This window comes from Thalia democratica, chromosome 4 (assembly GCF_965202585.1).
Source record: "Thalia democratica chromosome 4, ktThaDemo2.hap1.1, whole genome shotgun sequence".
Taxonomy (NCBI): Eukaryota; Metazoa; Chordata; class Thaliacea; order Salpida; family Salpidae; genus Thalia; species Thalia democratica.
The window spans coordinates 6,958,500-6,983,076 of NC_139168.1; the positions used below are offsets into that span (position 1 = coordinate 6,958,500).

Genomic DNA, 24,577 nt, shown 5'->3' on the forward strand with positions numbered 1-24,577 from the left:
TTTCAAACATACTTTCCATACTTTAGCAGTAAATGTAATAAAGAAGTAAATGAAAGTAAGTGTAAAGTTTAAAACTACAAATATTTAAACGAATATCCTACAAATAACAACCTAGTCTAAAGAAACCAAATGACATGTGTTAAATTTTTAACTTAAAAAAAACTTTAACTCTAAAAGACTAAAATTTTAATAAATTTCAAAAGCATATTTGCCTAATCAAATAGACCAAACCCCTTACCATCATTCGTATATAGATTTTTACACACGTTCATAAAGTTAATACATGCTATAAATAGTAAAATATAAACAAGCTATATAAATATCATCCATTTATATTCTGAAGTTAATAAAATTCAATAAATATACCAAAATATTTACCTAATCAAAGAGTCCGAATCCCATATCGTCATCTGATTCTTCTTCGGATTCCTCTTTGATTTCCTCCTTCGCAGCTTCTTCATTATTTTCACCACTAGGTGCCGCTACACCACCAGAGGGAGCCGATGATCCGACACCGACGTTTCCGACAATAGTTTTCACGTCTATTCCGTTGACAGCCTGTTATATGTTTATTTATTTCTTTTGTAATTGACTGCATAAAATAACTTATATACAAACGTAGTAGAACTTTAGATAATCTGATTAAAAAATCTTGTTTTACCTATATTTATAAAACTAAAATCAATATTTCTGGTGTTAAATGGTTGTCACTTAAAATATGTTGTTAAATAATTAAGAAGAAATACCACACCAAGTTTATCATATTAAACTAAATACTAAATAGTTATGAAAAGTTAATTCAAATTGTTATAGCACTGCAACTGAGCTAGACAGGGTTGCTGAATGTTTTTGGAAAATTTTCTCCAGGTTTTCAAAATTTCTTCAAGGTTTTTAAAAGTACACATTTTTGGGTCTTTTTTTAGTTTAAAGTTAAGATTAGGTAAAAACTGTGTTAAATAATATAAAAACATTGAAAACAGGTTTTAAAGCTACTTCAAATAAGTATTAATAAAATAAATTTTGATAGTGAAAGAAAAAATAAAAATGGTAGACTTTTTGTGTCAAATCAAAATTTTTATACTTCACATATAAAATTAGTTCAACATTTAAGGTTTTTCCTAGTTTTTTTATGATTTTTGTCCAAAATTCCAGGTGTTTTTTCAAAATTTTTCAAATTCCAGGTTTTCCAGGTTTTTTAGACTAAATTGTCAAATTCCAGGTTATTTTCAGGTTTCCAAGTTTTTTTTAAACATCTCAAGTTAGTGGTTATTTAAAATAAACAATCACCTGTGCAAAAAGACCTGGCCAGTAAGGTTCAACATCAACATTGGCAGCAGCTAAAATAGCTTTAATCTTCTCAGCCTATAAAAACATTTTTTCTTAATATTTTTTAAACACCAATAATAATAAAAGTAAAATTACTTGGAAATTGTTTCCGCTATCAGCTTAATACAGTTGTAGTTGAAAAGATTATAAAATTTAGTAACTAATAAAACTAAAGTGTTTTCCTTGTATAGGTGTGCATTTAACTTTGTTTTTCTATAGAAAAATAAACAGAGAAAAATAATATTTTTTTTTAAGTTTTACCATACTATTTATAAGCTATTTACAAATAATATCTTATATAATGGGTTAAGCTAGACTAAACTTTAGTCTATTACCACTATACTTAATCCTGGAAATGTAAAAAAGATTTTTTGTGATCCTTAAATGATGATATTAGACTTCCCAACTTAGAGTAATAATCAGGGTTATTAATTTTATTTGTATATTAAAACTAATTGTTACTAAAACAATTTATTAATTAAAAGTTGAACAATGAATCAAATAAAATTTATTCAAGTGCTTCTTAATGCCTACCAAGCAGACATGTTAAAAAGCTCTGCTTTGTTTACTCGAGCGTGAAATTACTAACTTAAAACAAACCAAAGTTTATACGCTTCATTGCTGAATTACCATAGTAATTGTTAGCATTTTAACAAGTCTGCTACCAAGTCTTTTTTTGATCTCTATTCAAAATATTAAATGTGAAAGCTTCACATTTTTATTTTTAAGTTTTTTTTGATAGTGTTTTTTTTGTTTATAACTGATCAGATTATTTTGACTGTAATTATTTTTTTTAACCAAAAAACTATATACCGACATGTTACCTTTTTCCTTGAACTTAAAGTATTTTATAGATTTATGAAAAAGTTGTTAGGATATAGCTTCAATAACATTTCTAATTTTAAAATTTGAAACATCTTTTATAATTTAACATAAGTTTTATTATAGTAAATAACTTGTCAATAAAAATAATCTTTTGAAATAAAATAATCAAATACTTGTGTACTATAAAAAAAAGGAAATGATTTAAAGAAAATATGATAAAAATGAAAAATTTGGATGTTTTATTAAAATTTGAGAGCTAAAAAACGCTTGTTATTCTGTTTAATATAATCTTATTAACCTAATACTTTTTGGTCATATCATAAACATAAAGTAATTAATTTATTTTTATGTTGATTCTGTAAATTAAAACAAGTTTACTAAATTTTATTTTTATTTGTTCAAAATATTTTTTTTAAGGTGTCTACTCAAGTGACAAAATAAAAGTCTGAGTGACCTAGCTAGCTAGAGTTACACCAAACTCTAAATAATTGACATTAGATTATGAGAAAATGAATCAAATAGTTAAAAAAAAATATATATAGTCAAGTCTAACATCTAATCATGCAAAAATAATAGTAAAACGACTTTATAGTTAAACGAATTCTAGGAAAAGTTATATAATTGTCTAGCCTGATATTTAGAAAAATATTCAAACTAGGCTGAGTTAAAAAAAAAATTCAAAAAACCGTTTTTAAAAAAGTTTAAACTAGTTTTAACTATTAAAATGTTAAACTTATTTTTCTTGTTTCATGTTTTATGGAAACCGTAACAAAATTGAAAAATTTAGAAAACTCAAAAGTAACACTGTTCATACAAAGTTGCCACAATTGGAGTCAAAAAAACTGTTCTGATCCTGAGTTATTGTGAGATTTTTCAAACATTTATTAAATTTAAATCTTTTAAAATAATTTCTTTATCAAGCTTTTTAAGAAAATTGGTATTCAAGTATTAAACATTTTAAACTAAATCAGTTAAATATCAATAAAAATCTTGTTAAAAAGTAGGCTGAGATTAATGAAGTCTTGAAACTATACTCAGTTTCATATCAAATTATACAAATTATACTGAGGTAGTCAGAGTTAAAAAAGATATTGATTTATTTTGAATTAAATTGAGTCATTTAAATAATTAAATATTTCAAAGTATTCTTAGTTGTCCTGAGTGTATGGCAGCCCTGTGTATACATTATATATATTTTAATACCAATATCCTACCCAATAATCAAGTAGTATACTCTAAAATAACTTTAATGATAAAGTAAGAGATAGTAACCCAACAATTTGTAAAACATTTATTTAAAATAGATTTGTCTTAAAAAATATAAGTAGAACAATAAATTTGAATTTCTAAAATAAATTTATTTAATAAAAATTACTGCAAATGACAATTTTAAATACAGTTGGTAACTAATTTTTTATAATAGTTTGTACACAAAATTTTTCCTCGTCTCAGTATTAATAGAATTTATTGTCCAATTAAAACTTTTTTTATTATTTCTATTTACATAACTATATTTCTATACAACTAACAAACTATTGTAAAATTGTCATTAAAAAAATAAATCTTGAGTATACTGTAACTGATTTCAAAATGTGAATAAATAATAAAAACCCACTCACCGTAATTTCTACATTGTCATCTGCCATAATAAGGGCTGCATAAACGCAAGCTTTTTCTGATATGTTTTGATTCATCTTAAGGTTCTAACTAGTCTTAGTAATATGAAGAGTACTAATGATAGGAAATGCTATCATCGCTTCACTGAACACATAAAAGGTGGTTTAGAAATGCACTTTTTTAAAATCTAGTATTCAAAGCTCAAAATACTAATTGATGTAGTTTTTAGGTTATAAGTTGAACAAGCAAGACAACAAGTTTTAGTTCTGTGCATAGTTTACTTTAAATTAAAAAGTTTTTATATGTATAAGTATGTAGTTTATAGTAATATTTTTTTATGTATTTGTTTATAGATTCTTGCTAAATATTGTTGTAAACTTGTTTAAAAAAATACTGAATTATGTAACATATGTTCGTTTTATATTTGTTAAAAATAATTCATTTCATATGATAGTTAACACATTATTGTAGTAACTATTGTTTATTAAACGACAAAAAATATCGAAAGCAGAGATTAAAATTAAAAAAGCAATATTTTTGATTTGTTTACTATATTTTTTTACGCATAAGCGTGTAAATAGAACAAAGTAAAATTAACAGCATCGTTTTTAAACAATAACAAAAATAAATAGTTGCTATGCTGTGTAATCTTGTTGTTTCTGAAATAAAATACTTTTAATTTTATTTTTGTTCTGATGACACGCCTAAAGCTAAGAAACTATATTGAATAAATGAAAAATTAATTGTTTTTTAATATTATTAATATATGTACTTATACATATTGTATAAAAATATTGTGTTATATAACAGTTCCTGACGGAATCTTTAAACAGTTTTAGAAGTGTTGCTTATAATATTGATTGTTGATGAAGTTAATTTTTCAGTTCCGTTATTTCTCTGCCGACTGAACATTGAATACATAATGGACGTTTATCTTAAACTAAAACGTCATACTTGAGTAACTAATTTGTAAATTATGCCGATTTGTCTTAACAATTATGTTTGGCACCGATAGGCTTTTATTTTTACATAAAATATTAAAAATAACATCTTACTAGTTAGCTTTATCTTAATTAGTGTATTGTGCATTTATTTCTAAATTCACTGAGATTTAATTTTTTAGTTACTAAAACTATCTACAAATAGCAATAACTCTTTAAAAAATTGTTCTACAATTTTATTATTTAAAGCTATTTTTAAGTGAATTTAACAAACATATACTTATAAACGCGTTTTTTTGGACTTACTTTATAAAAAATATTTATCTTAAAATTAAGTACAATTTAATAAAACAGCATTGCTCTACATTTAGTTATTGCTATTTACAATCAATTATTTTCAATCGTTATATAAAAAATAAAATTACTTAAAGTTTTGAAGAATTCGACTTCCGTATTTTGTTTGATCTTATTAATAAAAGTTAGCCATCAATACTTTACGTTCAACCTTATACATTTGTTAGACCTTAAAATTTCTTGTTATAATACTTCTAATAAAAAATGTTTTTCTTAGTTTAAGTCTATCAACCAGTGGTCCACTTGTCTACTAAAGTAATCTCAGATCTAATCTCAGTACTAATATTACAGCGAAAAGGTTAATTATAAACAAAACGTATCATTTTTTTAATTCAGTTGATGAGACATTAGCATTATGACAATTTTATTGTCCAAATTTTAATACAAAGAGCTAGCTTAATTTAAGAAAAAATAAAATAGTATTTTATACTAAAATATTTACATGATCATTTATATTTAATATAAAAGATATTAAAAATTAAGCGTTTACATAAGTAAATATTAAAAAATGTTTTTCATTTTGATGGAAATAATTTAGAAAGCTTTAAAATATGTCGCAGATCCTAAAATATAGTTTATTTTCAGACATTTGTTTTTTTTTTTTTTGAGAATTGTTTTCTTGTTTTACAGTTCTGCTGAAACTAGTTATTTTTTAATCAATAATATTAAAAAAGTATGACAAAGATTAATTTTATAAATATTTATTAAACACGAAAAACTGAATTAACAGCTAAGGCGGTGAAAAATTAACAATAACCCACAAGCGTATGAAAAAAAGATCTGAACATAACTTATAAAAGTGACACTCAAAAAGAATTGGATCACAATAAAGTCTGAAATTAATTTATAAAAGTTATTCAGAGAAACTTGAGAAGATCTGATTAATATAGTACAACTGTACAGACAATAACACAATTATTGCAATTAGAAAAACTACTTGTAACACACTTGCAATGGTTGCGCACCTTTGCGTTCTTTCGCCTTTTGCATCATCATGAAGTTTATCAAGGTAGTCAAAGCGCTTGACAATGTTATCAAAACGGTTTTGATTATCAGCTGCACTCTGATCAAGCGAATCAAAGCGACTTACATAAGTTTTGTGGTTACGGTCTATTTGCTGCTCGAGTCCTTCCAACAGCGTATGATCTGACTGCTGATTTCTTATGACCCTGCTTAATATGGAAGTTACGCGATTAAAATCGAACATTGGCAGATTGTGGTTACCGGTGTTGGGTTCTTTTTGAAGGTAGCTTCCGAGAAATCTCGAACCAGATGGATCATGACTGCGTGTAGGAGCAAAAACGTTTGAAGCACTATTATTTCTTGAAGCAGTTAAATCAGTATTCGTCAAGTACTTTGTTGGAGCTACACTTGTCGTAGAAGGTACTTGGTTGGTGTTATAAAGTCTCGTACCACCAAATATTGGAGAATATGGCGGACCATAACTATTCAAAGATTTTGGAACGCCAGAAGAAATTCTAAATTGTGGATAATTTTCAACACCACCCGATATTCTCATTCCGCTATTTGCCTGTTGAGGTACTCCGCCGTTCATCATGTTATTTGTTAAATTTTGAACATTGTATGGACTGTAACCATGTTGTAGAACAGAGGGTGTTGTATTGTTAGTTGATTCCGGTAACTGGGTAATTTTCGAAAAGTTGGAATTATTTTGCTGTATACCAGGATTTTGATTAGTCGTAGAACTGCTAGATACTGGAACATACTGGTAACTGGATTGAAAACCTTTCTCACTGTTTTTCTTCGGTTGTGAATGCATGGCAGGGATTTTAAATTTAATCAAATACAAAAGCTGTAGAAATAATCACTGTCATAAAACGATTTATAAAAGAAAATCTTTTCACTATTATGATTGTCTAATATGCTTTCTATCTACTCATTACAACAATATACACTCAGTGTACTACTTAAAAAAAAGCAGACTATAAGAATTATACAATTGTGTCTTCAAACAGTTTATAACTAGTTTTAAAAAGTATGGAGTGGTTATTAAGAAAAAGAAAACAACATATTGAGTTTTTATACTAAAAAGTAGTGTAGAATAAAATAAAATTATGTGAATTAATCTTTGAATATTTACTATTTATTTAATAAATGTAAATGAGAAACAATTATAAGACTGTTTTACTTAGATTTGTTTTGTATATGTTACGTTAATACTAAATTTAACAAAAAAACCTTTATTTTACTTTATATCCAAATTTTTTTTTACCTATGAATTTAATAATTTTCATTACACTTAGAGTTAAATAAAAAAGATTATCTGTAAATATGATTTTAAAAATTATAATTGTTAAGATGTCAGTATTTTCAGTAAGTTAATAATAAACACCTTTTTTTAAATTAAGTTTTTAATGTTTGATGTCAACTTATGCTAGTATTTAGGTTTACTGGTGATATCTACAGCTTTTAACTGTCTTACAACTGATTACAAAATACAATTCAAAATAATTCAATCATTGATTAAAACTACAACTTAGCAGTATATTTTTTATTTAAAAGACCATTAATACCATTAATGTAATTCTGTTATTACTTTTCTAAACTTAACTTAAAAACTTTAAAGATGTTCATAAATATTAGAAAATAAAACTAAATTTTTCATTAAATTATTGAAACCACCGTTGATAAAGAAACTAAAGTTTTAGCTAAACTTAAACTAAACCAGAAAATATTCTTAACATTTAAACTAGTTTATATTTTTTTTTAACCATACTAATGCCTTTAAAAATTTGTTTTGTTTCGTAAAGCAGCAATGGAATCACTTGAGAATTAGAAAACTTTTACGTCCAACGATTAATTTCAATTTAATAACCTCTACAACAATATGTTTAAACAATTTTATTTCAAAGTTAAAAATTACGTAAAGTGTGTAATGAATTAAAACTCAAAAATGGAAGCAATTTACACACAGGCAAAAAGATAATAGTTTGAAATTTTTGTAAACAGAAAACAGTTTTTATCTTGCTCCTACTGCATTAGCTGTTTTTTTAATCAATAAAAACCAGTCTAACCATAAACGCTTCTTTGAGTTGAAGTTTGCCGACTTCAAGGTAGTATATATAATTTATTGTTAGTCAAAGTTAATATAACTTTGAAAAATTTTTGTATTAGAAAAAAAATACTGTTAATCTGAGATAATTTTTTTTAGCTTATTTTTTGATTTAATCTTGATTAAAAAAATTAAAAATAAATATTTTAGTACAAAAATGAATTGAATTAATTAAATGATAATAGAATGTATGGAAAAAACATGCCTCTATATTTTTTATTCGGTGGAAATACTAAATACAGCGAATTTATAAATTTTAGTTCTTCGTGTAATCGGTTTTTTAGTACTGTTGCTAAATGTGCCTACAGTGTTGTACTTACTTTATCACATGTGTTTAGCTGGGGATTTTCATATAAATAAATAAAATAATTGGTATAAATTATTCTTTTTAAATTAAAATAATTCGTTTAAACCCTAATTAAAGGTTATTAAATTTTTGACTTTATTTATATCAAGTTATAACATAACTTGTTTTATATTCTTTTTTTTATTGATTGAAACTTTATTTAACAATATATTATGAAGTTATGTAAATATTTTATACATCACTTATTCTATGAATAGTAATCATTGCTATTAAAACCTAATAAATTTTAAACATCATCACACGATTATTTTGGACATCATTAGTTATTATTGTTGGCAGAAAACCTAAATTATTATATTAACAATTAATATTACTTAGTTTAAACTACGAAAAGTTTTGTAAGTTTAAAGTTTTAGTGAAAATGAATAGGAATTTTTTTGTAATACTTTTATTTTTTTTACTTTTATAGTACTTTTATAGTTATTACGGATCTAACAGATATTATGAACTATAATTTAAGTTTAATGTACAAGTTAATAATAACTTAAACTTGAAACACATCATAAAATGCAAAACTGTTGTCGTTTGTTACTTCTGTAAAGACAATAGCTTAATTTTTATATGTTAAATACATAACTACTTTTATGCAAATATCTCTAATCCAAGTAATACAGTATAATTTTTTATATTTTTTTTACTTTTTACTAACACAATAAATTTTTATTCGTTTTCTTATTTGTTATAGACATACTACTCCTTTTTAACAAAAATTAAACAACCAATGTATTCTAAATATTTAAACAAATTTCTTAGTTATACAATCATTGTATAATTATGATATAGATAGTAAATAACAAAAGTTTTATTCTTCAACCATATTTAAACAAACTTAAAAATAATTGCATTACCTTATATTGCTTAAGTGCAAATTAAATTATTTATTCACTACAAGATAAAATGGCAAAAGAATAAAAATTAATTTATACTTTTTTAGGATTTTCTAAAGTTAACCAAACTTTTTTAAAATGAATAAAACTAACTTAGTATTTGTTTTTTTTAAGTTTTATGATAAATCAAGCTGTGCGTAGTAAATATTAATAGCGTAACCAATTAAACATTTTTCTACTACATACTTTGACATTAACACTCGTAAAAATGTTGTGTTTAGTTTTTATTACAGTGTTTTCTTAGTTTTCATTGACAATTATTTTTTCAACAAAATTTGAAATTCCTTTTTTACTGCTGTTATTAAACATAATTATCTTATTTTTTCTGTTTAATGACTTATATAAATTTGTCTACAAAAATACAAAGAGCTATTATAAAACAAAACAAAATCTAGCTTTATTTTGTAATTGATTTGAAAACTTTTTTTTACTTTCAAGTACGGCTTTTGTAATAAAAAAGTTTTGAAAATAAAAAAGTGATTAAATCAAAGGCTTTAAACGCTTTCACGAAACGTATTTAAAAATAAAGTTAAAAACGAATATAGTATATCAGGATATTTGTATATTTTATGTCAACAAGTTATATGAGAAAAAAATTTTAGAGGGTAATGAATGTTAAGTTTGGAATAAGTTTACTTGTAGCATTATTTAAGGAAGCTTGAAAATGTATCTGCAGTTGTATCTTGAAAGCAACTGAATGCCAAAGTATGTCAAAAAAGAGTTTAATTATATTTTAAGACAGCTTACTGTTTAAATCTAATTACTTTCGTTAGTCAAAGACAAATATTTTTAGCATAAAATCTGTAACATAACTTAACTGAAATACTTTTTAGTACTACATATAACTGTTATACACAGCAATACTACAACACTTCGTTATCCTAATAACAAATAAATTAAATTCTAATAAGTTGCAGTAATTATAGAATTTTTTATTACCAACAGTTATTAATTTTCACTACTAAACATTGCTATATTATAACTTAAAACTTTTCAAAAATACTTATTAGCTTGTATGAAGTAAGTGTAACAAAGTAATAAAATATTAGAACTTTACATAAAAATAAAAGATGTCTAAATCAAGTCAAGTAAATAAAAACAATTTGATTGGAAGCAATCTGGGATCCCAATACAGTGTTCTCAGCAAACTTGGAGAGGGAACTTTCGGAATTGTATATAAGTGCCTTAATATCACAACAAATCAATACATTGCTATCAAGGCAATGAATACAAAACATGCAAAAGACGAGTTGGATGCTTTAAATAGTCTGAAAGACGCTGATGGAAAGTGTAACTACTTGACTGAAATACTTGAATGGTTTGAGGAGGACAGTTTGGCTTTCCTCGTTTACCCAGTCTACGGACCTAACACAGAAGTAGCTATGGTAAAAAATAATCAACCGTTTAAATTGCAAGATGTACAAATCATGGCTAAACAGCTGATTGAAGCAACTAATTTTCTTCACAAAAATAAAATGTTGCATACCGATATCAAAACAGCAAATATTTTATTAAACAGGTTAATTGTTTCATGCTATTTTATTACTCTTAAGATTACCTTTGTATAAACAGATAACAAATTCTTGTTTTTTTTTGTGCCATTATACGTCTTACTAAAAAATCTTTCTTTTTTTATTATACACTATACAGATTTTAAATAATAATTAAATATTAATGATTAAAAGATATGTAGTTTATTTACATTTTTATTATACAGGTATTACTACGACAAGTCTAAAAATGATTTCTACATGAAGCCTGACATCAAATTGTGCGACCTTGGCTCCGTGTACTTTGAGGAAGAATTCGATTATGAAGTCATAACAACACTTCAGTACCGCGCTCCTGACGTCATAATGGGTCACAAGGTTGTTTAAGTATATTACTATGAAAGTTTTAAACTTTACATAAACAAGCAACTTATTATAACTAAATATCTTTAACAGAGTAAGCTAATACAATAATTTAATTTTCAAAAGAAATATAACCTCATAAACAAAGTACATGTATATTTTGCCTTGCAATTAAACTATACTTCACACACTTAACATTAGTTTTATTACAACAGACCGGGTATCCATGCGACGTTTGGTCGATCGGCTGCACTTTGTTCGAACTTTTCACAGGAGAAACGCTTTTTAAGGTGGATACTGTACAGGAACTTTTCAGAATGATCCACTTGATGATTGATCCTTTAACTGAACAGGAAGTTCAAAGGATTAACTTGAAATTGATCGAAGATGATAAAAAGAAGAGAATTGGTCAAAATTTGTCAAAGGATGAGAAAAATGTAGATTTTTTGAAAGAACCAGAGTTTGCATACATAAAAGGCGAAGTTAAGAAGATAGAGTCTTATTTTGTTAAGAACAACGCTGGAGAAAAGGATTTGTTTGAATTGATTGTTCGCATGCTAAATGTAAATCCAGTAACAAGAGTGAAACTTAAAGACTTAATTTAAACAACTACAAATAGTTTTATCGAATTTAAATTATCAAAATGTCTTAAAAAGTAGATTAATTAGGTTTTTTACCTCAATAAAAATAACAGTTCATTTGTATTGTTTATATTCTTTCATATCTTAAAATACGATTCATTTTCACTTTTACTTCCTACCATTTTGCTATATTTACATAGACATAAATTTTTGACGTGATAATAACAGGCATAACTAAGTGTTTTGTAGTACTTAACAATAAACTATTAAATTTCAATTAATACACTTAGTGTTTTACTGTAACTTTTGTTACATAAAATTCATACTTTTTGCGGACATTGTAGTAAAGTTCAAGTTGGTCAAAACTACACTGAAGGTACTCTAACTCAAAATTAATACAATATCATAAGATGAGAAAAATTACCTAGCAACGTTTGATATTTGTCGAAAAATATTGAAACATATATTGGCACATAAAAAAGAAAAATGGTTAGAGATGTTACTAACTTCCCGGAATATCAAATTAATAGAGATTATGGTAGAAAGATAAACAATTATATGAATAGTTTGTAACTACTGAGAGTACTATAACAGAAAATCTATATAAATACTATCATTCATAAAAAAACTAATAAAAAAGGTCAATTCAGTGAAAAGAACCATAGTAATGTCAGTCTTATTGTAAGAATTTAAGTCGTCCTACCAAATACATGATATACGTACGTCAAATCACAAAAAAACTGACATTGTATAAAATAAGTTTAAAATGTATTTAAAAAAATCCGATTTCACTGCATTTTTGAATTCTTATAATGTCGTATTAGCATAATTTATGTTTAACAATGTATTTTGCAATTATTTCGCTGTGGATATGAAGAGGTGATTGTAATGACAGCTTTTATACCTTACCAGTATCAAAAAACACATTTTGCTTACATGTTTTATATTTTTGCTTGAAAACATAATAAGTTCTTTATAAAATATTGATTTATTGCAAATAATTTATAATTAAGTATAGTTTTCATAATCTGAATGAAATAATACAAAAACTCGTATTTTTTTAAATTCTTTGCACTAATAAACTTTTCCGACGGATTTTTAGGTCTTATTGAAATAGCTTTTATAACAACTAAAAATAGTTAGTTTTGATTATTGATTTACTAAGGTTGATCTTTTTTTAAGGAATAATAATGATGAAAAAACGATTGTTTATAAATGATTTCGTTAATGACTGGTTTTTATTTTAAAAAATTGCTTAAGAAGTGAGGTAAAAAGAACTCATATACAAAAAAATGTTTGAACTAAACACTGCAGATACAGTCTAATGTGTGTCCAGAACTTTAAACAGAAAAAAATTATTTGTTGTGAATATAATGTAAATCACGTAGATTAATTTTTGGTAATATGTTAAAAATACATCCACATTAAAAAAGTTTATACTTAGATAAAAAAAAACTAGTTTTAAATCAGTTAAGCTATAGAAATATTCAATAATAATAGTATACGAAACGGGTAGCTGTTAAATATACTTGAAGGGTCAATTTTGCACGAAGACATTTTTGCTAAAAGGGTCGCTTTTTCACGATAACACATTTTTGCACGAAAAAAATTTTGTACAACGTCAATTTTGCACGAGAGCTCATTTTTAAACGAAGACACTTTTGCAAGGGTTAATTTTTTTAAACTTTTTTATTATTAATTTTTTATGTTGTTATTTTTACTTTCACTTTTACCCCTTACCGTCAGTCAGCATTTTTTTCTTCTTTTTTGATTTTTATTAGTTTGTTTTTTATTTACTTTTTATTATCATACATTTTTTAATTATTACTTATTACTCATTTTTTTTTACCTTTATAATCACTGTTTACTCTTACTCTCGGTCGGTAACTCTTTTTACTATTTTTTGTTTTTAGTTAATTTTTTTTGCTTTGTTTGTTTTTATTTAATTTTATATATACTTTTTTACGCTCGTGCAAAAAACGACCTTCCGTGCAAAAATGTCTTTGTCTATATTTAACACGTCCGCCCACAAAACAATACAAATTAAAAACAACATTTTATACTAATCTCTATTAAGATGTATTAAAAAACTTAATCTCAAAATAAAACTAATATTTATGAATGTTTTAAAGTATTTAACTTTTCATTATGTTACAGAAATAATTTTTATTTCTTATCTAGTTATACGTTAACTACTTACCAAATTTAGATTAGGATTATACTAAATTAGTTAAGAAACTACTTACAAATTTTTTACACTTAAAAAACAGTTTAAAAGTAAAATATTTAAAACAAAGAATCTATATGATTAAAAAAATAATTATTTAAGGGTTAACAAAAAGTTATAGAATTGGTTGGATCGGTCTTTTTTGCACGATAGTAAAATGAAAAACGAGTCAATAAATAGAAAAAAAACACAGAATAATTAAAAAAAACCTGTCTAAGGTAAAGGTTAGGGGTTACAGTGATAGTAAAAAAATATGTATATAAAATATAAATATACAAAAAAAAATTGATTAGTAAGAAAGCACAGTTACCGACCATGGGTAATGATAAGGGGCAACAGTGATAGTTAAGATACATTTAAAATAAATGAATAAATTTAATAAAAAAATAACTATAAAAAAGACCTACTTACCAATGGTAAAGGTTCGGGGTAAGAGTTATAATTATAGTAGTATCTTTCTACTCACAAGTTTCTTAATGCTAAAGTTACCCTTCATGCAAATTATTGGTGTCAAATATTCCCTCGTGCGAAGGGGTCCCTCTTGCATATTTGAAACCTACCCATCTTAATCATTATAGGTTTTGATACAAACTTGTATAATTTATATTTTAACATTAATTTAGTTTAAATTTTTATATTAAGCAGATTATATAGTTTGCAAATTGTAGCCTAAGCACCAAATACGGTAGGAAAACAAAAAAAAAGTTACGCATAGTAATTTAAAATACATAATATACTTTTTTAAAACAATTAAAACGTTATGTAAGAAAAATTTAAAACCAGGCTCTACAATTTTATTTAGTAGTTACTAGTCTGTTATTAATGCTTTTTTTATAACACTTTTGGTTTTAATCATAGATTGTTATTTATTACTACTAAAATTATTAAAATTTATATTTAAACCAAATTTAATTGTTACCTACTTACTGTTAATAAAAAAGAGAAAAAGAACAAATAAGAAACATTTAAATGTCTTGCTTTTTTTTTTTTTTGAATAGATTCTTCACCAGTAACTTTTCTTTATGAAGTTTCACAATTTATGAATCAGTTTTACTTTATTTGAAGATGCTGCAGAATCCCTGTAAAACAATAGAATATAAAACGCTATTGATATAAAACCAACTTAAGTTTTTGTATAAACATAACTCATGTTTCACAAGATTCCTCGTAAAATAACTTTATGACGTTATTTGTGATTATTTGCTGTTTGAATTCGATTTTTTCTGTTAACACGAACATCATTAGTTTAACAAATACAGAATATTAACATTTTTAAATCCTACTTAATTATCTTATAGGCTAACAATGTGTTACATGTAGTGTTAAAACAAATGGTTTTATGTACTTAATATTATCAAAAGGGATGATAACAAAATCAATAATTTAATATATCAGTTTAAGATCTTGCTGTGTAGAATAACCTTTATTATCGAGATACACACCGTTTTATTTTAAAATTTGCTTGACTTAAATTGACTATCTTTATGTTTCAAATTTGATTTAATTTGCTGAAAACTTTTTGTGTACAAAATATATGTTGACTTCGAAAGTATATGTTATTATTGTCACACTAGTGATAAAAGTTTAATAGTATTATAGTATAAAAACTGTATTTCAAATTTAAAGTGTTTCCAACATAACGTCTAATGAACCTTTTGAAAAACTTACAATACATGCAAGTATCATTTTCTAGTAATTCAGCTTGTGATCTTTTATTATGACTTCTCAACTAATTTTAAGTCATATGTTACTTGTGACCTAAAGTGCAGTGCAACTCTATCAAATATAATAAAATCAATGATGTAAATCACAGTTTACTAGGATTGATTGAATAAATTATTAATTAATTTTTACTACAAGTACTTTTTCAAAGACACATTCTATAGCAAATATCTTTGATTTTGTTTTAACGTAATCTGTGTACTATACTTTTCTTAAAATTCTGAAAAACTACCAACAAATTAAAAAATAAAACATAGAATTCTTTAGTAACTTTTTCATTATTAAGTTTTAAAGATGAAGAAGCTAGGTATTATAAATACCAATAAGATAAAATTTGAAAAATAATTTAAAATGTTTTTTACAATAGTGTTACAATAGTGTTACAATATTAGTTTACTACAGACTTTGACACACCCTTCAGTAAAGTTTAAACTTAGTTTTTGAATAAAGGGTTTCAAAACAAAAAACTTTTAACTTAATTTTTACACAATTTTTAATTACTACTTAAGCTGTAAGGCTTTGAGTTTTGTAAATTTCATCAAAATTAGATCTTCCCATAACACTAGATGAGTTTATAAGACAAACTACATTATAATTACAAGATGTTAGGAAGAACTTTTATAAAACAGCAATGACAATTTTACAGCTAAATTAAACTTAAAATATTTTTATTCTGCTTCAAATTTTTTAATTAGTAAAATGTTAAACTGATAAGCTTTAAAAGCTAACAATACAATGAACCTTTTCATATTAAAAGCAAAAGAGAAAATAAATGATAATTATTGAAAAGTATATTTTCAAACATGTTTAAAACTAATATGGCATCAAACTAATTCAATAATGCAGTGGACATTTTTTTGACGTGTTTTAAAAAAACTCAATTGAATTCTTTTTATTGTTATTGAAAAACTTTAATTTAGTTGTCTAAAATTAGTTTAACGTTTTACCACAATCTCAAGTTTGACATTCTGTTAAGTTAACATCATTTTTATAAAAAGATTTTTTTTAATAGATATTTTCTGTTTCAATATTTTTTGAAAAATATCATAAATAGGAAATAACTAGGATATTTTTTTAGATATGATGTTATACTGTTTGTCAGTTCAGACCCTCCAATTAATTTTTGAAGAACTTGAACTTTATAACAGTATCCGCAAAAATTATGACTTTAATCAAAAGTCTTAATTAGTTACCACAAACCACTTAGTTTATTAGTTGACAATTTGAAGTTTACCGTAAAATATTACAACTCACTTCATTGTACTTATTATTATTACGTCAAGGTTTTTTATATAAGTAAATGTTAAAAATTGTAGGAAGTAAAAGTGCAAAATAAATCGTAGTGTTAAGATATTGAAAAAATATATACAAATGAAAAACTATTTTTATTAAGGTTATTTTTAAATTAATAAAAAATTTAAACATTCTACTTTTTTAACAGCTTTAAAAATTTAGATCATATAAAAAAATTTATAATTATTTATATGAGGTCTTCCAGTTTCACTCTTGTTACTGGATCTGGATTTAGCATGCGAACAATCAATTCAAACAAATCCTTTTCTCCAGCGTCGTTCTTATCAAAATAAGACTCCATCTTCTTAACTTCGCCTTTTATGTATACAAACTCTGGCTCTTTCAAAAAATCTATTTCATTTTCATCCTTTGACAACTTTTGACCAACCTTCTTCTTTTTATCACCTTCGGACAACTTCAAGTTTATCCTATTAACTTCTTGTTGAGTAAATGGATCAATCATCAAGTGGATCATCCTGAAAAGTTCCTGAACAGTATCCACCTTGAAAAGTAATTTTCCTGTAAAAAGTTCGAACAAAGTGCAGCCGATCGACCAAACATCGCATGGATACCCGATCTGTTTAAATAAAACTAATGTTAAATTTATAAATCCTAGTTTAATTACAAGGCAAAACATACAAGTACTTGGTTTATAAGAATATACTTCTTTTGAAGATAATGGCTTACTCTTTTAAAGATATTTATTTATAATAAGTTGCTTGTTTAAGTAAAGTAGTTTACTTACTGAGTAATCTACTTAAACAACCTTGTGGCCCATTATGACGTCAGGAGCGCGGTACTGAAGTGTTGTTATGACGTCAAAGTTGAATTCTTCCTCCCAGTACACAGAGCCAAGGTCGCACAATTTGATGTCAGGCTTCATGTAAAAATCATTTTTCCACTGGTGGTAGTAATACCTGTTTAACAAAAATGTAAATAAACTACATATTATTTAATCATTAACATTTGAATATTAATAAATATCTGTATAGTTTAAAATAGAATAACAAATATTTCTTTAGTAAGACGTATAATGGCATTGAAATTTGAGTTAAATTACAAACGATATTAATTAAAACTGCTTAAAGCACGTTTTTTAATAAAATTATACTGTTCATTTAGACCTCAAGTTAAACGAACTATGAGTTACCAAATAATCGAGTATCACAAAATATACTTGAAATTTAAGTTGAACTACAAACGATATTAATTAAAACTGCTTAAAGCACGTTTTTTAATAAATTTATACTGTTCATTAAAAATATAAAGTTTAATTTAGACCTCAAGTTAAACGAACTATGAGTTACCCCATAATTGAGTATCACAAAATATACTTGAAATTTAAGTTAAATGACAAACGATATTAATTAAAACTGCTTAAAGCACGTTTTTTAATAAAAATATATTATTCATTAAAAATATAAAGTTTCATTTAGACCTCAAGTTAAACGAACTATGAGTTACCCCATAACCGAGTATCACAAAATATACTTGAAATTTAAATTAAATTACAAACGAGATTAAATCAAACTGCTTAAAGCACGTTTTTTAATAAAAATGTACTATTCATTACAAATATAAAGTTTCATTTAGACCTCAAATTAAACGAACTATGAGTTACCCCATAACCGAGTATCACAAAATATACTTGAAATTTAAATTAAATTACAAACGAGATTAAATCAAACTGCTTAATGCACGTTTTTTAATAAAAATATAATATTCATTACAAATATAAAGTTTCATTTAGACCTCAAATTAAACAAACTATGAGTTACCCCATAATCGAGTATCACAAAATATACTTGAAATTTAAGTTAAATTACAAACGATATTAATTAAAACTGCTTAAAGCACGTTTTTTAATAAAATTATACTGTTCATTATAAATATAAAGTTTCATTTAGACCTCAAGTTAAACGAACTATGAGTTACCCCATAATCGAGTATCACAAAATATACTTGAAATTTAAGTTAAATTACAAACGATATTAATTAAAACTGCTTAAAGCACGTTTTTTAATAAAATTATACTGTTCATTATAAATATAAAGTTTAAATTAGACCTCAAATTAAACGAACTATGAGTTACCCCATAATTGAGTATCACAAAATATACTTGAAATTTAAGTTAAATGACAAACGATATTAATTAAAACTGCTTAAAGCACGTTTTTTAATAAAAATATATTATTCATTAAAAATATAAAGTTTCATTTAGACCTCAAGTTAAACGAACTATGAGTTACCCCATAATTGAGTATCACAAAATATACTTGAAATTTAAGTTAAATGACAAACGATATTAATTAAAACTGCTTAAAGCACGTTTTTTAATAAAAATATATTATTCATTAAAAATATAAAGTTTCATTTAGACCTCAAGTTAAACGAACTATGAGTTACCCCATAACCGAGTATCACAAAATATACTTGAAATTTAAATTAAATTACAAACGAGATTAAATCAAACTGCTTAAAGCACGTTTTTTAATAAAAATATACTATTCATTACAAATATAAAGTTTCATTTAGACCTCAAATTAAACGAACTATGAGTTACCCCATAATCGAGTATCACAAAATATACTTGAAATTTAAGTTAAATTACAAACGATATTAATTAAAACTGCTTAAAGCACGTTTTTTAATAAAATTATACTGTTCATTATAAATATAAAGTTTCATTTAGACCTCAAGTTAAACGAACTATGAGTTACCCCATAATCGAGTATCACAAAATATACTTGAAATTTAAGTTAAATTACAAACGAGATTAATTAAAACTGCTTAAAGCACGTTTTTTAATAAAATACAAATAGAGACCTTATAAGACCAACCAAGCACCTTCTACGACAAATATCGCTCCTACAAAGTACTTGGCTAGTACTGATTTAACTGCTTCTAGAAAAAATAGTACTTCCATCGTTTTTGGTCCTACACGTGGTTATGATCCACCTGGTTCGAGATTTCTCGGAAGTCACCTTCAAAAAGAACCCACACCAGTAATTACAACTTGCTTATGCTCGATTTCAATCGCGTAAACTCCACATTAAGCAGGGTCATAAGAAATCAGCAGTCAGATCACACGCTGTTGGAAGAACTTAAGCAGCAAATAGACCGTAACCTCAAAACGTATGAAAGTCGCTTTGATTCGCTTGATCAAAGTGCAGCTGATAATCAAAACCGTTTTGATAACATTGTCAAGCGCTTTGACTATTTTGATAAACTTCATGATGATGCAAAAGGCGAAAGAAGGCAAAGGTGCGCAACCATTGCAAGTGTGTTACAAGTCGTTTTTCTAATTGCAATAATTGTGTTATTGTCTGTACAGTTGTACTACATTAATCAGCTCTTCTCAAGTTTCTCTGAATAACTTTTATAAATTAATTTCAGACTTCAGACTTGTGATCACCTTCTTTTTCAGTGTCACTTTTATCAGATCTTTTTTTTATACTCTTTTGATTTATTGTCAATTTTTACCGCCTTAGCTGTTAATTCAGTTATTCGTTTTTAATAAATATTTATAAAATTAACTTTGTTATATTATTTATTATAATTAGTTTAAAAGATAAATAGTATCAGCATTATATATACTAACTATAAAACAAGAAAATAGTTCACAAAAAAAATAGAAATGAAGAAAAGTAACCTACCTTTTAGGAGCTGTAACATAGATGCTAATTAAAGTAAAAATTCTTAGTTATTGAAAATAGTTAAACTAAAAAAATAAGATTAAAAAAGTCAACGAAATTTTGTTAGTTAAAAAGTTTTGCAGTGCGGACTCGAACTCGGGTCTCTGGATTGGAAGGCACCGGTGGTGACCTCTCCGCCATGATTCCACTTGGATACTATTACATTTTCGAGTATACATAACAAAATTATTTTCATAATCGATGTTTTGGCAACTATCAATGAAACTCGAACCCAAAATATTTTATTGGAATAAGCACAATGGAGTTAATTTGAAGCTGTATCAAAAAGTAGTGTATAAATACAACATTAAACAATTTTTGATGATTTTTATACCTTTCAAAGACAGTTCACTTGTTAACACACTATTGCACAGTCAGTTAGTTTTACTATTAATCTAATCGCAACCCTTACCGTTGGTCAGTAATTTTTTTTCTTAACATATTCAAAGAAAGCTTTTTGGTATCATTGCTCATTTTCCGAAAAAAAAACTGGAAAACTTACAAAAAGTCATAAAAATAACATAAAATCAAAAATTCCACAACAAAACTTCATTTGAGTCGTTTCAAAATGTTCACAATCTGTTTGTGTGTAGCCACATTTAAAATAAATCAGCTTAAAACTCCAAGGTCGCTTTTTTTTGATCCCATTTTGCGTTGGCGTGGAAATTAGAAAATCGGTTTGAGGTAAGGTGAAAGTTTCTTCAAATCATTTAAGTCAACACAGAAAAATTAACACCAAAGCATAACTTTTTTAACAACTTTCTTAACCATATTTTAGTTCTTTGTGTTTGTTTTTAATGAAATTAGAACTATTCTATTCAATTTATGTTTTTTGAACTAAGTTTATTCTATTCGTTGATATTTGTAAATACCTTCTGTTACGGAATTATTGTTTTGAAAACGGAATACTTTTGTACATAGTAAAGTTAAAGAATAATTTAAGATGCTGACTAATTAAACCTAAAATATTGATAAAATTTTATCAACAAAACTGATTACCACCGGACTCGATCTCGCGACCTTCTGCTCACGCATAAGGTCGGCGATCGCTGAACCACACAACCACTTGCTTGTTGACTTCAACGCTGGTATATAAAGTTTAAAAACTTTAGATTTAAATAAGTTCATTTAGTACTTATTAGTTTACCTTTCTGTAAATTGCTATTATTTTTTTATTTGAAACATATTTACAAAGATAAGACTGTTTTTTTTTTACACATAACGTTTACGTGAATTTTAATACTTGAAAGTTTTCCATTCAAAAGCTGCATAAGCAGAGCAAGTGTACTTATTAAAGGCAGTTTTGATTTTTGTTGCTTAAATCTAATTTAAAAGAACAAAACTGATTAAATGCTTTGATAATAAGAAAAATTCAGCGTGCAAAAACTTTTTTTTGTACATTTAAAGTATTAAAACTTTATAAATTAAACAAACTTATCCAGCTTTAATTAGCTATTATGGCAAAACAGATGCAAATATAACCTAACAGTTTATATATTATCGAAAATCAGAACTAAAGCAAAGGAGATATATTTCAAAATTAAAATCAACATTATAACAGCATTTATATCACAAAGCAAAGTTTTAGAAACATCACAAGCATTTACGTTGTCGTTTTGATATTTTGTTGAACCAGCCAGTAATGAAAATTATATGGGTATGAATAAAATGTGGTAGAATATCTAAACTTTTAAATCATCAATGCCAGGAATTCTAATTTACCTGCCTGGACTTTTATGTCAAATAAATTCACGTGGTTGCTTATAATAATGATAAATTTAAGATTATTGATTGTAATGTCTAATTAAGCAGAAGTATAATAAAGAATGTAAGGCTGAACTACATTAATCCCAGGCGTTTCTACAGTTAAAAGACCAAGTTTACCCTTCATTTTACATATGATTTGATTTTTTAAAATAATGAAAAGTGTTAAGGTTAACCGAGAAAAAAAAGATACTTTAAAAAACTTAAACTTAGTAGATGTACTTCAAAACATAGGTAAGTAAGGATATCAATGTCTTTCAAACTAATTAACAGCAAATTTATGCTTAGATATAAGACATTAGAAAGCATTGTATATGATACACATAAAAAACCCTGTAGACCAAAACCTTGGCTTAGATGGCACTAAATAATTGTTATTAAAATATAACTAAAAATAAAAACTTAAAATTATAATGGTACTTAGTCGGTGTAACGGTATTTGATTTATTTATCAAAAGTACAGAGCTGGTACCTACCATTGTTTATTTATTTTAACACATACGGTGGTAAATAAAGTTACATATAATGGTTAAATCTAATAGAGACCTTTAAACTCATAAAGGCTCTAAATGGAATTTTATTTGAACTGTAATTATTACTTAAAAGAAACAGTTTAATGTTTTAAATTTATAGCTAAATACATATGTTGTTTGTGATATAAAACTAGAAACGATCATGTAAATCATATAAAAATTAGATTCATTTATATACAGCAGTAAAATATTCAAGAGCTAATTGCCATATATATTTGTATCTGTTAGTTTAATTAAGATGCACATTATCCAATACATGGACATATAGTTAGTGTTATTCATTACTATATAAGTTGCTTTATTCAACTTAAAAATATAGAGCAATTAAATAATTTATAAAACATACCATACACATACAACTAAAGTGTAAGTGAAATTTATGCTAAACTAAGTTTAAACTGTATAAGACTACAAAGTGATGACGTAATAATAGTAAAAAGGTAAAAATGAAAAATATCACATAATTACTTGAAAAATCGTGGACAAAAACAGTCTGATTTATTAGAGTCTAATTTAAAAAATGCCTAAACTGTTTTATACAAGTTAAGACGTAAATACTTACTTGTGTAAATGGAAAACTTTAGCGTAGATTTTCCAAAATTTAAGTTGTTGTGGAGTGAAAACGATACTAATTAAAACGAGAAGTTAATGTACTCACTTACTTTGTATAGTTTATCAAGTAACCAACAAAAGATGTTATCAGACCTGCTGATCAACAAAGTAATAATAAATATAATGAAAACAGTGGTCCAACTTGAAATAGACATATACCAAATGTTAAATGTAATATAAATTAATTCAATGTACCTACTACAGAATGTTACTTAACATATAAGTTTTAGTAGATAATTATAAATGCCATAACAACTAAACAAATGATTAGCTTTGATGTATTACAAACTTGCCATAACTAACTTTCAATTGACCTTTATACACAAACAAACTAAGATGTAATTTATTTACTAGACATACTAGGTATTTAATACTGTGTAACAATGTAATTAGTTAAATGACGACAATAAAATGATCCTGATAAATAAAATTACAAAGTAAGTTGAAGTGTTTATTATAGAATAATACCAGGCTGTCTACTACAAATCTGTAGCGTCTGTAGTACGACACCAAAGATACATACTATAAAACATAAAACTTTACTTGTAATTTATATATGTTAATATTGAGTTTAAAAGAAAAATAACATACCAAAAAATTGTGCGTAACTACTCGTACATCAAACAAAAAACTAATTAGGTGCCGACCAGCATAAGGACGCGGCCTAAAGGACGGCTTTCGTTATTTGTGCAAAAGTCCCGGGAGCAAGAGCTGCTCCGATAGGAGCAGCTCGCAGCGGGAGGGACTTATGCACAAATAACGAAAGCTGTCCGCTACCACTTTAACTCAAAACCGAACTACTTCTTAGAGCTCAGTACCACACTTTTATCTGGTTTGGCTGTCAGGCTTACTAACTGGGCTCCAAGCGTAATTAGGTTTTCAAGAAAAAATGGTTGGGAGAAAAAGT

General features: G+C 25.7%; 3 protein-coding genes across 3 annotated transcripts; 1 reads left to right on the forward strand and 2 right to left on the reverse strand.

Moving 5' to 3' along the window:
* Positions 1-378: 378 nt before the first annotated feature.
* On the reverse strand, positions 379-3,845 carry LOC145834225 (large ribosomal subunit protein P1-like). Its single transcript, XM_082941603.1, has 3 exons — positions 3,771-3,845; positions 1,288-1,362; positions 379-558 (listed from the first exon to the last, which is right to left on the reverse strand). Exons 1-3 carry the CDS (start codon positions 3,843-3,845, stop codon positions 379-381), a joined length of 330 nt encoding a protein of 109 aa, XP_082797729.1.
* A 6,615-nt stretch (positions 3,846-10,460) lies between these two features.
* LOC145832941 (dual specificity protein kinase CLK1-like) lies at positions 10,461-11,848 on the forward strand. The gene is made up of 3 exons (XM_082940144.1): positions 10,461-10,909; positions 11,108-11,258; positions 11,459-11,848. The coding sequence occupies exons 1-3, from the start codon at positions 10,461-10,463 to the stop codon at positions 11,846-11,848; spliced, it is 990 nt and encodes a 329-aa protein (XP_082796270.1).
* Positions 11,849-17,253: 5,405 nt separating this feature from the next.
* LOC145832942 (dual specificity protein kinase CLK4-like) lies at positions 17,254-19,992 on the reverse strand. The gene is made up of 3 exons (XM_082940145.1): positions 19,907-19,992; positions 17,833-17,983; positions 17,254-17,643 (listed from the first exon to the last, which is right to left on the reverse strand). The coding sequence occupies exons 1-3, from the start codon at positions 19,990-19,992 to the stop codon at positions 17,254-17,256; spliced, it is 627 nt and encodes a 208-aa protein (XP_082796271.1).
* Between the last annotated feature and the right edge of the window lie 4,585 nt (positions 19,993-24,577).

Coding starts and splice junctions, on each gene's coding strand:
- LOC145834225 (XM_082941603.1), bottom strand. CDS start 3,845: ATGAATCAAAACATATCAGAAAAAGCTTGCGTTTATGCAGCCCTTATT. Junction 1,363..3,770: donor ATGACAATGTAGAAATTACG/GTGAGTGGGTTT, acceptor ATGTTTTTATAG/GCTGAGAAGATTAAAGCTAT. Junction 559..1,287: donor GGCCAGGTCTTTTTGCACAG/GTGATTGTTTAT, acceptor AACATATAACAG/GCTGTCAACGGAATAGACGT.
- LOC145832941 (XM_082940144.1), top strand. CDS start 10,461: ATGTCTAAATCAAGTCAAGTAAATAAAAACAATTTGATTGGAAGCAAT. Junction 10,910..11,107: donor GCAAATATTTTATTAAACAG/GTTAATTGTTTC, acceptor TTTATTATACAG/GTATTACTACGACAAGTCTA. Junction 11,259..11,458: donor ACGTCATAATGGGTCACAAG/GTTGTTTAAGTA, acceptor TTATTACAACAG/ACCGGGTATCCATGCGACGT.
- LOC145832942 (XM_082940145.1), bottom strand. CDS start 19,992: ATGGAAGTACTATTTTTTCTAGAAGCAGTTAAATCAGTACTAGCCAAG. Junction 17,984..19,906: donor TTTGTCGTAGAAGGTGCTTG/GTTGGTCTTATA, acceptor TTTGTTAAACAG/GTATTACTACCACCAGTGGA. Junction 17,644..17,832: donor ACGTCATAATGGGCCACAAG/GTTGTTTAAGTA, acceptor TTATTTAAACAG/ATCGGGTATCCATGCGATGT.